This window comes from Manihot esculenta, chromosome 5 (genome assembly GCF_001659605.2).
Source record: "Manihot esculenta cultivar AM560-2 chromosome 5, M.esculenta_v8, whole genome shotgun sequence".
Taxonomy (NCBI): Eukaryota; Viridiplantae; Streptophyta; class Magnoliopsida; order Malpighiales; family Euphorbiaceae; genus Manihot; species Manihot esculenta.
The window spans coordinates 24,129,495-24,144,016 of record NC_035165.2 but is presented as its reverse complement, the minus strand read 5'-3'; the positions used below and the strand labels follow the sequence as shown (position 1 = coordinate 24,144,016).

The 14,522-nt window shown below is 34.6% G+C and overlaps 2 protein-coding genes across 2 annotated transcripts; both read left to right on the top strand.

Moving 5' to 3' along the window:
- The first annotated feature begins 5,985 nt into the window (after positions 1-5,985).
- On the top strand, positions 5,986-9,554 carry LOC110614379 (mechanosensitive ion channel protein 8). The gene is made up of 5 exons (XM_021755898.2): positions 5,986-7,508; positions 7,604-7,727; positions 7,801-8,094; positions 8,185-8,387; positions 9,043-9,554. The coding sequence occupies exons 1-5, from the start codon at positions 6,124-6,126 to the stop codon at positions 9,320-9,322; spliced, it is 2,286 nt and encodes a 761-aa protein (XP_021611590.1). The 5' UTR covers positions 5,986-6,123; the 3' UTR covers positions 9,323-9,554.
- A 172-nt stretch (positions 9,555-9,726) lies between these two features.
- On the top strand, positions 9,727-13,704 carry LOC110614380 (pentatricopeptide repeat-containing protein At5g40410, mitochondrial). The gene has a single exon (XM_021755899.2). The coding sequence runs from the start codon at positions 10,060-10,062 to the stop codon at positions 11,911-11,913; it is 1,854 nt and encodes a 617-aa protein (XP_021611591.1). The 5' UTR covers positions 9,727-10,059; the 3' UTR covers positions 11,914-13,704.
- The last annotated feature ends 818 nt before the right edge of the window (positions 13,705-14,522 follow it).

Sequence of the window (14,522 nt, the reverse complement as noted above, 5' to 3'; positions counted from 1 at the left end):
CTCTAAGTGTGGGGTGCCATAGGAGGTGAGTTTATCAAATCTTTAGATTCCATATCTACTTTGTGCGTGTGGGTTTGAGGCTTGTGCCATAGAGTTCTGTATCAGCTGGTATCAGAGCCAAAATAAGGTAAATTCTTATTTATCTTAGGATTTAGGGTTTTTTGAGTTTTCCTTTTCTTCGTTGTTGATTTTGGTGAAAGCTTGTGTGTCCATGGCTGCACCTTCTTGGTTATTAATCATCACAAAAAAAAATCAAAATCCATAAAAAAAAAATCAAAAATCAAAAATTGCCTTTGCCTTACTTATCTTGATCTGCCCGAAATTGTGATATGTTTCCTTTTTTCTCTATATTGCCTTAGCTATCTCAATTGATTGCTGTAATTTATGGGAATCAATTTTAAATTTTGAATTTTGAATTGGGTTGAATCCAGATTAGGAGACAAAAGAAATTTTGCCTACTTCCCAAAGTGCACACTTAAGGCAATTGAATCTAAATTGATTTGATATCAAATCCTTCTTTTAATGCCAGAATTTTCGTCCATGATGCTGAACTAAGTAAAGTTTATAATTTTTTTTTCTGATTCTATTTGTGGGGTCTTGATACTTGCCTTTTTGAGTAGACTTAAATAGATTCATACTTAATTTTCTTTAAAGTGAATTAAATTCAAACTTTTATCCAGATTCGTTTTTATTTGAATTCTAAGTTTTTTTTTTTTTGTTTAAACTTGCTTTTACTTCCTTGACATTGCTAGAGTATTGTTTGCTTGTGTCTATACTCTAGGTGATATTTTTCAAGTAGTACAAAACCTAGTTCTTGTGTTACTTTCTAAATTGTTAGTGTCTTCTTTCTAGTTTTTGCGTGCTTCCTTCTTTCTTTAGGTTTTCTTCTTTATTTCATTAAACACACCTTGTGGTTGGTTGGTTGACCTTAGTTTCTGAAGTGCAATTGAAGAATCAACAAAAGAGTGGTAAGAGTGCAAACACTTGAGTGCTTTTATTTCTAACACAATATTTGCTAGTTCTCTTTGTTATTTATTGATTTAAGGTAGGATGAGTAAATACAAAAATATGGTGGATAGTGATGATGAAAGTGAATGGGACATAGCTAGTGATTATAAACTCTTCAAAAAGTCAGTTAGTGGTGAGTTTAGAATGTTTTATAAGACTCTTGAGAGGTTGACTGAAACTATGGAGAGTTTGAATATCTCACAAGCTTCCACTTCTACAAGAATACCTCAAAGAACTCTTAATTGTAATAATGACTGTGATGATTCAGATGTGTTTGTTGATAATGTGTTGCTTGTTAAATATGGTGAGATGCTTGTTGTTAGGCGTGCTTTAAATATGCTGGTTAAGGAAGAAAGCCTAGAACAACGAAAAAACATATTTCACACTATGTGTTTGGTTAATGGAAAAGTGTGTACTCTCATTATTGATGGAGCTAGTTGCACAAATGTGGCTAGTATGTATATCGTAGAGAAATTGGGCTTGACTTCTATTAAACACCCTAAGCCATATAGATTGCAATGGTTGAACGATTGTGGTGAGGTTAGGGTTACACACCAGGTGGTTATACCATTTTCTATTGGCAGGTACAAGGATGGGATCTTGTGTGATGTGGTACCTATGCAGACAAGCCATATGTTGTTGGGTAGGCCGTGGCAATATGATAGAAAGGTGCAATATGATGGGTTCAATAACAAGTACTCCTTCACTCATGAAGAACAAAAGGTTATACTCGCTCCTTTATCACCTCAAGAGGTATATGCTGATCAAATAAATATGCTGGAGAGGGAGAGAGAGGCTTCGACCTTGGCTACAAAGGGGAGTGAGAGCTTGAGTTCTGCGGAAAAAAATGAGAGAAAAGAGTGGGTCTGAGGGTGAAGAGGCTGAAAAAGAATCAAGACTAGTTCAAGGAGGGAAGATGGAGAAAGAAAAGGAGAAAGAAGAGGCTAAAGTTCCAATCTCAACTTCCATAGATATTGAAATTGAAGAGGAAGTTATAATGCATGAATCTAATGTAGTTATTGTTGAAAATTCCATCAATGAGCTTATAGAAGAGGTTGTGAATGATGGTGGACATGGGGAGCATGTGATTGATGAGGTGGAGGAGGCGAATGAGACTGTTTTGGAAGTTGTAGAGGAGAATGGGTCACATCCACAGGATTTTTCTATGACTAATATTTTTAAGCCTAGTTTATTTATTTTTGATGTGCAGGTTGTTGATGAAAACATCCATGACGAAAGTTTTATGCCATTTTCACCTATTCAAGAGGAGGTCTTTGAAGATACATGGGTTCCTAAAGCTTCCCTTCTTGACATAAATATCAGCAAGATTCGAGGATGAATCTTTTCTAAAGAAGGAGGGAATGATACGGATCCAATAGCGCAAATTTCTAACAATGGTGTGGAGCAAACTTATGTCGTTCAAATGGATCTAAAAGGAGTTCAAAATCATATTCATATGATCCATACATGTTTGGGGCATGCTTCAACTCATATGGGGCAAATTTTGTGCAACACTTGCAATCATAGGCTTAGGGAGTCTAATCAAACCTATGGGCTAAAACTCTATAAAAGGAAGCCTAAAGTGAAGATTAAGAAAGGTTTTTGTGAAGATTCAGCTTTGTTATGATGGGCTTGCTATATTTTATTATTTAAACACTTGTTTTATTTTAGTTTTATTTGGGCTTGTATTCTGACCATATTTTATCTTTTAAGTTTTAGAGTGTTGGGCTATGTTTTGGGCTTATATTTTAATACTTATGTATTTGATGTGTTATTTTAGCGTGTGATTGAGCTTGGGTCTTGTGTATAGTTCGGTCAAACCTAAAAAGAGTGTCTTAGGATTTTATTTTCTCTCCTTACTATATAAGGATAAGAAACACTTGTAAGAGGCAACTTTGAATCTAAATTTTCAGAATTCTTTTCATGCCTTTGGTGTGTATTGCTTTGAGTGAGAGTGAGTGTAACATCCTTAAAAAAATAAAATAAATAACCGGGTAGGGGGTGTTACAGTGAAGATTTGCTTTCATCAATTGCACCAGGAATCTTGGCTAACTTATCAACTATTCGTTGTGGTGTTTGTCAGATTCTCATCTAAATCCTTCGATCATTGGTGTTTCAACTTCTCTAAGTGTGGGGTGCCATAAGAGGTGGGTTTATCAAATCTTTGGATTCCATATCTATTTATGCGTGTGGGTTTGAGGCTTGTGCCATAGGGTTCCGCGTCAGTAGCCCTCTTCTCCCAGCTGTACCAACTGGGTACCCATAAAAAATGAAAAATTATGATTTTTCAGCAAGTGGAAACGTCAAATGATGTTTAATTGATTACTTTTTTCATTAAAGAGGTGAAAAAATAAATTTTTTGTCCTCCATCACCGGACATCTGTGGGATTTGGGCGCCTTTAAATAAGTTGAAACCTATGGATAGAACCGAAGAAGGATGGGGTCCAACCGAGGAGGGATGAGGATGGGGCTTTAGCCTTTCTCTTAACGAAGGTTAGGTCCCTTTAGAAGATGGATATTATCAAGACAGTGAGGAATACCATTTTGTCTTGGCAAAGTCATTCTTAGGCGAGCCAGACTCAGGCTTTTCACCTGTCCAGTCTTCCCAACCATAGAGAGAGCACTTCCCTCGCTAGAGATCAAAGTGCTTTTCTTTCTGCCTTCTCTTAGATTTCAAATTACCTTAATTACTTTTTAATTTATGCAGATATGGCCGGATTAGGAAGCAGATTTATTGTGGCGACGCATGCTGCCCGCAAAGGCAAAGTTGTCACCGGGGCAACCGATCCCTCTCCCAAGCGTGCTCACCAAGCAGAAGAAGTGATCATGCTTCCTTTTTCTCTCCAACCTACCATAGAAGAGTCAGCCCACTTGTAGGCTGAGCCAGACTCAGGCTTTTCACCTGTCCAGTCTTCCCAACCATAGAGAGAGCACTTCCCTCGCTAGAGATCAAAGTGCTTTTCTTTCTGCCTTCTCTTAGATTTCAAATTACCTTAATTACTTTTTAATTTATGCAGATATGGCCGGATTAGGAAGCAGATTTATTGTGGCGACGCATGCTGCCCGCAAAGGCAAAGTTGTCACCGGGGCAACCGATCCCTCTCCCAAGCGTGCTCACCAAGCAGAAGAAGTGATCATGCTTCCTTTTTCTCTCCAACCTACCATAGAAGAGTCAGCCCACTTGTAGGCTGAGTCTTTTGTCATGGGCGCTTCTGGGTTTGCCCTTGTTTTCGAGTCTTCTATTGCCATCCCCATTCTTACTGAGCCCATTCCTATAAATGTGGGGATTGACTCCTCTTAGCCTCCCAGCATCCAACACCTGACAATGGCCTTAACTCGGACGCTTTCTCTCTTTGATGTGCTCTCCCACAATAATTGTGGGACCAGGAGCAATGCTAGGATTCTAAATCCCAAATCGTTGAGCCAAGAAATATATATATAATATATAAATCCTAATAAAAAATACTAAACAACTTGTATTAACCATTTTGGATCAAGTGGAAAATAGACTCAAAAATTATTTGGGTTAATTTAGGTCGGACGGTTGCAATTGGTATCAGAGCCATCCTGAATCAGAAAATTATGCGGAGTTAGTGGATTTGCGAGAAAAGGATTATTCGTGCAATACGAGATGGTCGCTTGGACACTAGTGAACTACAATACCTGTGGGTTCGATCCTTAGCAATTATATTTGATTCAACACAATAAGATTACGACGAGAACGTCGCAAGTTTAGCGGAAAAGATTGTGAGACCCAGGAGCAATACTGGAATTCTAAATTTCAAATCGTGCGACCAAAAAATATATATGTAATATATAAAATTTTAATAAAAAATTATTAAATAATTTAATTTAACCATTTTGAATTAAGAAGACAATAAATTTAAAAATTATTTACATCAATTTGAACTGTTGTATGAAGGAATTACGCTCTTTGATGACCCTATAACACCTTTTACTCCACAAACTAACTTCATTTTGTATTCAGACCTAGGAAGAAGAGAATATCAGTTTAAGAGAGCATCACCTACATGCAAAATAAAAATACATGGCCAGAAAATAATCGACAATAAAAAGAATAAAAATAAGATAGATATAAAGAAATCATACCAATCTTTGCCAATAAAAAATTAAAAAAATAAAAATGAAATTATTATAAATATGATCAGTAAAATTCGAGAATAATTTAATTTTAATAATATTTTATTAGAGGGAGATGATAAATATATATATACGAACATTTATTTAAATATAAAAATAATTTATTTAAATTAGTTCTATATAAATTTATAATATAAAATTTTATTAAATTTTCATAAAATTTCATATATATTTATATTAAGAGTTCACCTAAATCTGTATAAGTGAGAATTTCTTTTATATATATGTATAAAAGGTGGGAAAAGCACATCCCAAAATCAGGTGATAACCACATGCGTTGTGTTTAAGCGCCAATGAACCTATTCCAGCTCCGTTCTTCATTTTCTTTCCTTGTGTCGGCTTTTCTTTTTCCAGGTCATGTAGGTGACACAAGAGCATAAACAATCAAATCTGGACAATGGAGCACTGAAATATGCAAAGTTAGATAAAATAATCTCACATTGTAAAAGTGAAATTCTTCTTATTAAATGTTTATTCATGCAGCAAATAAACGTCTACATATTTAACTTATAATTGACATATTCCAAAACTATGATAAATTATTTCAAAAATATGATCTGTTATTCTTTTTTTTTTTTTTAATTAATCAAGTGAACAAATCAAGTTAAACTCCGCAATATAATTAGGAATTTCCCCTGCATGCTGGTTTACTATGAAATTTCCCCTGCATCAGGGAAAACGCAAATGTTCTAACACCACTTCAAATTCCAAAATAGCCACAAGAGAATTTATGCGTAAAGAATAAAACTGGCAAAGCACCAAATTCTTCACAAGAACACTGGAACATGTTCTTACAAAAACACAATCCACTCCTTTATTCTCCTTAATCAATGTCTCCAGCATGTCCTCGAGCTGAGAATATATTCAGCTACAGATTTGCATTCATTACAAGTTCTTTTATGTGGGGGTTTTTATTCCCCAGAAGCAGAATTGAAATTTTCATCAGTTCTTGCAATGGAGTCTCTGAGAAAGTCCCTGAAGGCTTTTCAGTCTCAGGCAAAGCAACAAAATCACCCAGAAGAAGAAACTCAAGCTCTCTTGCATAACCATGAGCAGTCCTCTAATTCTGATACCCAGAAAGAAGATATATTTGTCGAGATTGATACAGATAATGCTTCTGGCAAAGAAACATCAGCTCCAACATCAAGCAGTAAATTTGCAGGTTCATCAAAGAAGCTTAAAGTATCATTTGGAGATGTATTAACTGAAGTTGTTCGGCAAAGAAGCAAGGACTTGCCGGACCAAGATAGCCGCTTCCGGTCTTTGAATGCTTCTTTTGGTTGCAGATCATGGAGGTCGGTCGTGAATAAGACAAAATCTAGATTGATAGACCCACCTGAGGAAAGATATCAAAGAACTGAAACAGCAGACTATGGTGAAGATTCTGAGGAAGAAAGAGATGATCATCATGAAGAAAATGACTCCGAAGACATCCCGGAAGAATACAAGAAAATGACTCTCAGTGGATTGACCATGTTTCAACGTGTGATTCTTGTCTTAATCACAGCAGCCTTGGTTTGTAGCCTTTCTGTTCCTGTACTAAGGAAGCTAACATTGTGGGATCTTCCATTGTGGAAATGGGAGATAATGGTTTTGGCACTAATCTCTGGTCATTTAGTCTCCGGCTGGGGAATCAAGGTGGCCGTGATCTTTTTCGAACCTAATTTGGTTTTGCGAAAACGGGTTTTATACTTCGTTTATGGATTGAGGAAATCTGTTCAGAATTGCCTATGGTTAGGTTTAGTTTTGCTTGTTTGGCATTGGGTTTTCAACAAAAAGGTTGAAGAGACTAAGAGTAAGATCTTGCAATATGTGACCAAGATTTTGATATGTTTATTGGTTGGAACATTTATATGGCTATTGAAAACTCTCATTGTCAAGGTTCTCGCTTCATCCTTCCATGTCAACACGTACTTTGATAGAATCCAGGAGGCTCTATTCAATCAATATGTAATAGAGACGCTCTGTGGTCCACCAGTGTTTGAAACTCAGAGCACTGAAGAAGAAGAAGATGATGAAGGGGCTGGTCCCAGTGACCTCAAGGCCACTCTTCTTGCCAATACTGTTGGGAAGAGGCCAAGATTTTCAAGGAAAAGTTCCAGGAAGAAGGAAGAGGAAATTTCAATTCACCACCTGCACAAGCTAAATCACAAGAACATATCAGCTTGGAATATGAGGAGGATGATCAATATTGTCCGACATGGTGCCTTGTGTACTTTGGATGAGCAGATACTTAATTCAAACATTGAAGATGAGTCTTTATTTCATATCAGAAGTGAAAACCAAGCGAAAGAGGCAGCCAAAAAGATATACCTTAAGGTGGCAAAGACAGGATCCCAGTAAGTTTCTGATATTTCCAGGTTGTCAATTTATAACATTTTCATTCAAGCTGATTGAGTTCCAATAATTTCCATGTCTGTATTAATTATTACAGATTCATTTTCCTGGATGACTTGATGCGATTCATGGATAAAGAAGAAGCATTAAGAGCTCTGCATCTCTTTGGAGCCACAAGTGAAAATGAAGGAATAAGCAAGATATCTCTTAACACTTGGCTGGTAACTATCTCTAATTTATGGCTTGCTTCTTGTTGAATAAGAAAAAGAAACTAAATCTGCACTGCTGCTTTAGGTTAACGCATTTAGAGAGCGACGAGCACTTGCATTATCTCTCAATGATACAAAAACTTCTGTAGACGAACTTCACAATATGTTGAACATCCTCGTAGCTATCATCGTTACAATTGTCTGGCTGTTGATACTTGGAGTTAACATCACTCACTTCCTAGTTTTCATAAGCTCCCAGCTTCTGCTTGTGGCTTTCATCTTCGGGAATAGCTGCAAGACAACATTTGAAGCAATCATATTCGTATTTGTAATGCACCCATTTGATGTGGGTGATCGCTGTGAAGTTGATGGAGTTCAGGTACAATAATTTCAGACAAGTGTACACTTTATGACATCAAATGTTACTCTGTTGTTCATCTTTATTGATTTGTGATTATTTGAGCCGCAGATGGTGGTTGAAGAGATGAATATATTAACTACAGTTTTCTTAAGATATGATAAGCAGAAGATCACCTACCCCAATAGTGTTCTAGCTACCAAACCTATAGGCAACTTCTACAGAAGTCCAGACATGGACGAGGTAATAGATTTCAGCATCCACATCTCCACTCCAGTGGAGAAGATTGGTCTAATGAAAGAAAGAATTACAGAGTAAGTACCCAGCCTCGTCTTCTTTCTATTTTGACATTACATTTGATATCATTACCACACTGTAGGGTTTATAACGCAGCATCGCAACAGCGACTATAAAATTATTTCATTAATACCAATAGATAATAATTTAAAATTGTCTTGAAGAAAATTCAAATTTTCATTATATATATAATAGTATATTTTAATAAATAGTTTATTTTATATTTAATAATATTATAATTTAAAAAAAATATAAAAATAATTTTATAGTTTCAAGTCTGTAGATTGTTTTAAAATCTAGTTTAATTTTATATTAAATTAATATTTCGTAATATCGTGTCGTTAATAAATAGTGATAATTTTTAGATTATGTACTAATGTAAAACTAATACTATATGAGATATTATTTTGATATGAAATTAAACTGCATCCTTCATAATAAATTATAGATTTTAAAATAAAAAATTAATAAAATTATAAGATACTTTTTATATTTTCACTATAATTTTAATCATGCTTTTTTATTTATCATAAAAAAAGTAAGTAAAATATTGTTTCACAGTAATTTACTAGTACAATTTAAATATATAAACAGTAATTTACTGCTATTATCTCAAAGCTATTTTTATATAAGCGTACGTACATTCATCATTATTTATTGCTGAAACTGCAGGCATATTGAAGGCAACAGTGACCACTGGCATCCAAGTGGCAAGGTAATTGTGAAGGGGATAGAGGACATGAACAAAATCAATCTGTCATTGGTGGTTACACATAAATTGAACTTTCAGCAGATGGGGGAGAGATGGATTAGAAGAACACTTCTGCTAGAACAAATGATCAAGGTGTTCAAAGAGCTAGACCTTGAGTTTCGGTTGCTGCCTCTAGATGTTAATGTACGAAGTTTCCAGCCTTTGGTTTCAGACAGGATTCCCTCAAATTGGACCAACTAATTATACAGGGTTCAAGCAAAGAATATCGTGGCAATGGGATGGGGTGAGAGTCTCAAGTTTGACCAACTTGCTAAATGGATTTGATATATGCAAATTTTCTAGCAGAATTCATATGTGACTGTGCTATACTGTAAAAATAAAAAAAGAAAAATTAGATGTAAATTAAAATGTTTGTGTTTGAGAGAGTATTGGAAGATTTTGATTATATATATGTTTTTTAAATAGTTTTATTTATTTTTTATGGCATGGCATTGTTAAAAAAGAATACTGCTAGATTCTCACATAGATGAATTAATTTATTTTTTTTATATTGTAAAGATTAAATAAAAATTTAATAAAAAAAATTAATCGGGTGATATTCTTAATGTATTTTTTAAATCAAGAATCCATGGTTAACGAGTTTTCCACTAAATTTCCAAAATAAAATAGCCACTGAAGTGTAATACTTGAGGGGTCATGATGTCTTCGTAAAAGCTATAAAATGAAGACATTGGGATCGCTATTTTGAAATTCAGTTAGGTTTCCTGCATTAAGAGTTGTTTACAGTTACTGGAAATGTAGCTGCAGGGCAAAAACAAAGAATAGATAAAGCAGATGGGTCGTAACCCAACCCATGTTCTGGAAGAAAAAGGGCAGGAGAACGATTGCCTTGCTTCAATTCATATCACCTGTTGTTTTTTTTTGGGGGGGATCAATTCTCTCCATGGAGATTTGAATTGTAATTATGCAAGATAAAAATGAAAACTTCTCGCATAACTTCTACGTTTTTGCTTTTATCCGAGTTTATGAGCTCAAGAAAGGCTTTTTGCAATACCTTTTCTTCCCAATCTTCCCCCCAATTTCATACATATTCAAGTTTAGACTCCCAAGTGTCAGCTCTTATCCTTTCAATAAGGTCTTGTACTTCGATCTCTTATTGCCGTTTGCTTCATTGCAGGGTAATCAAGTCTTTAAGTTACAATCATGGTTTTATTGGTGATCAGATAGTGGCTGCTTATGTTAGTTTGGGATGCACTGAAGATGCGGAGAAATTGTTCGATGAATTGCCTGACAAGGACTTGGTCTCTTGGAATTCTCTAATTTCTGGGTTTGCACGTGGAGGAGATTTGGGTAATTGCTTAAAAGCGTTTTCCAGGATGAGGTCTGAATCAGATATGACACCCAATGACGTTACACTTATATCTTTAATTTCACCTTGCACTGATACTGCAGCTCTTGATGTGGGCAAGTACGTTCACGGGATTGCAATGAAATTAGGTATTCTTTTGGAGGTGAAAGTTGGTAATGCTCTTATTAACTTGTACGGAAAGTCTGGATGTATGGATAGAGCTTGTCTATTATTCGAGGAAATGCCTTTGCAGAATTCGGTAACATGGAATTCAGTCATTGCAGTTCATGTTCAAGTGGGATTGGCTGAGGAAGGATTGAGATATTTTTTTATGATGAGAAGGGCTGGAACTGTTGCTGATCAGGCCACTCTAGTAACCTTGCTTCAGGCGTGTGAAAATCTAGGTGTAAGGAAACTGGTAGAGGCTATTCATGGTTACCTCTTCAGCTGTGGTCTTAATATGAACTTAGCTATAGCAACTACATTGTTAAAGTTGTATGCCAACTTGGGTATATTAAGTGCTTCTCAGAAGGTCTTTGGAGAGATGATTAAGCCAGATGCAGTGGCATGGACTGCCATGCTTGCAGGCTATGCAGCACATGGTTGTGGGAAAGATGCAATAGAACTTTTTGAACTCATGGTTAGAGAAGGTGCGGTACTTGATCATGTTACATTCACTCACTTGTTAAGTGCTTGTAGTCATTCAGGGCTAGTAAAGGAGGGAAAATATTACTTTGAGATTATGTCTAAAGTTTATGGAGTTGAACTGAGGGTGGATCACTATTCATGCATGGTAGATCTGCTAGGGCGCTCTGGACTTTTAGACGAAGCTTATAAGCTTGTCAAAAGCATGCCATTAGAGCCAAATTCTGGTGTCTGGGGCGCTCTTATTGGCGCATGTAGGGTCTATGGTAATGTTGAACTTGGGAAGGAATGTGCAGAGCAATTGATTGCTTTAGACCCATCAGACTCTAGAAACTACATCATGTTATCAAATATGTATTCTGCAGCTGGTCAATGGAGAAATGCTTCAAAGGTGAGGGTATTGATGAAGGAGAAAAATCTCATCAGAAATCCTGGATGTAGCTATATAGAACATGAAAATATAATTCGTAGCTTTGTAATGGGTGATCAATCTCACCCTGAGACAGAGCAAATATATAAAAAGTTGGAAGAGCTTATTGGGAGGATTAGAAATGCAGGATATGCATCAAAAACAGAATTTGTTCTGCATGATGTTGGTGAGGATGTGAAAGAGGATGTCATCAATAAGCATAGTGAGAAGTTAGCCATTGCATTTGGACTTTTGATGACTAATGCTAACATGCCATTAATTATAACAAAGAACCTCAGAATATGTGGTGATTGTCACAGCTGGGCAAAATTCATATCACTGATTGAGATGCGTACAATAATAATTCGGGATACAAAGCGGTTTCACCATTTTGCCAATGGATCATGTTCTTGTGGGGATTATTGGTAATTCTCAACACTAACTCTTGATATTAAGTTATATTTATACAAATTACTCCCTTGTGATATCAATAGAAGCAATTCTTCATAGCAAAATATAGCATGCTTACATTTATAACTTGATATTGAATTATCTAGTTGTTAAGGTCTAGTTGTTAAGGTTTAGTTGTTTGGCAATTTATATTCGTGTTAGAGCTAAATGGTGTGTTAGCCTACAGGTCAGTGTTGGTCAGCAAAGTAGAGGAAATAGGTGGTTCTAGAAATAGCGATTGTAGAGATAGAACAAAAGCTGTAAATAGAGTGATTATTGTAGTAAACTGACCCTTTTGGAATAATCTGGTTATTGTTTAATTCAACATAAAGGTATAGCTGTTACAATAAGGGAAGGAATTAGACTAACAAGTAAGTGGCACAAGGCTTGGCTATGAATTATGATCAAGAGATGATACTTCAGTTTTTTTTTTTTTTCTCTTCAAACAGAACAAATTACACATATTGTGCCAAAGACATCACTTCTTACATGACTATCTATCACTACGAATCCATAATTTTCCTCTTCATTGTCTTCTGACTCATTGATGCTTGAACGTTCAACACTGAAAATGGTTCTCTGCCTTCAGCAGCCTTGTTTCAGCCCAAACTTTGAAATTACACAATCTGTAGCAAAAATATGAGAGGAAAAAGTACCTCTCCCATTATTGGCATGACTGCAGCGATTATGACTCGAGTTTGATAACCTGGTTTGTAGGTCACTCCCAAAACACTAAAAATTATAGGGTGGAATGGTGATTCCATATAGGCATATTACATGAAATGACAAACCATTAAAAAGTTAACGTATAGATGAATCTTTTTTTTATACGGGGTTCACTTATTTCTTTGAGGGTATATTTTATCTCTTTACTGAATTTCTATTGGCTTACAAATTCTATATAGACAATCCTACAGGAATCACATCACCATAAAATTACTCCCCAAAACCCCATCCAGCTTCTTGCTTTTGAAATTTTAGAGCAAACCACCATCCTCCGTCACATCATAACTATGCACCCTTTGATACTTCTCAGATGATTGGTTTCGTTATTTTTGGCCTCCACTCTTAGTACCATAACATGCTCTTCCTCTTCCCACTTTGCTGCTTTTTGTGCGCAATTGTATGAGATCCAAACAAGACTCCAATGGACTGACTACCAAGCTCAAGTTCTTGTCCTTATGTCACAATCTGATTGACATCCAAGAAACTTCCCATTAGTATCCATGAGATATGACCGTAAATGCTTAATGATGATATGCCGTTTAGTTTTTCACATGAAACGTGTTGAACAAAAAAAGTAATATCCTAAATATATCTATCTTTCTCTATTGCGTCACAATGGTTATTTCTTCTTTGATGTGTTGATTCACTAATTAATATATATTAGACTTTTTGCAATATATATATTATATTATTGAAATATCTAACCGAGAGTTTGAATATTTAATATGTAGTAGTGATCACATGAAGGTACAGGTATTCTATATAAAATAATAAGCCAATCTGAAATAAACATGTAGATTATTATATTTATTAAATTCTTTTAAAATATTATTTAATTTGCATATTTTGAATATAACACTAAGCAATTGACCTCTTGTTCTTTCATCTTTTGCATTCAAAGACAATTCCTTCACTCTGTTTTCTGCCACATTAGTTAAGTCTAATTTATTTTATTAACACGCTATTAAAACATATCGCTATTTTAATTTTAGCAACACAATTTTTTTTCTTTTTAAAACTGCACGCAAAAATTTATGCCGGGTAAAAGTCATGATCTAAATGAGACTGTAGTTCTCAATATTGATTTAATTTTTTTTTAAAATTAAAAATAAGAATTTAGTCAATTTTCTTCTTTAAAATTTAAAGTGGGGTTAGATCCTGTTGATTTTATAAACACTTTCACTTAGCATCATCTTTAGATAATAAAATATTGCTAAGTTTTTGGATTATCTTTGAAGAAAAAGCTAATTTAGACCGATAGATATGAATGATGAATAGGTCCGTGTTTAAAAACAAAGTTTGTTTAACCGACAAATTTGAAACCATCCTGTGCGCGTGGACCCAAATAATAGTATATTTATGTAAGAAGGCCACCAGTCCAACTGCCAAATACATGGCATTATTTATTCACGTTTTTGCTTTGTAATATTTTAATGATAGCTGAGGCCAAGGGAGAATTAATTTACATGAAAATATAATAAAGTATCTTTTTTTCTAAATATGATCATTTTATATATAATTTTTTAAATCTCAAACAAAGTCTCAATTCATATGGTATGAAGACCTTTTAATTAAATTTCATTGCGTGTCATTGATAATAGGTCATAAGTTTTTATATTTATAGTTAAAATTTTTAAATTTATTATAATTATAATATGCTATTATAATTAAAGTTTTAATTTAAAAACAAATTTTAAATTTTAAATTTTTTTATTTAAAATTAAAAATTTTAACTATAAGAATCAATTTTGTGATTTTTTTAGTCGATAAACTTTGATAATATGCTATTACTTGATTATTAATTTTTTATTAAATCAAAATGATTAATCATTATACAGATAAATAACATTCGAGACTCGGAC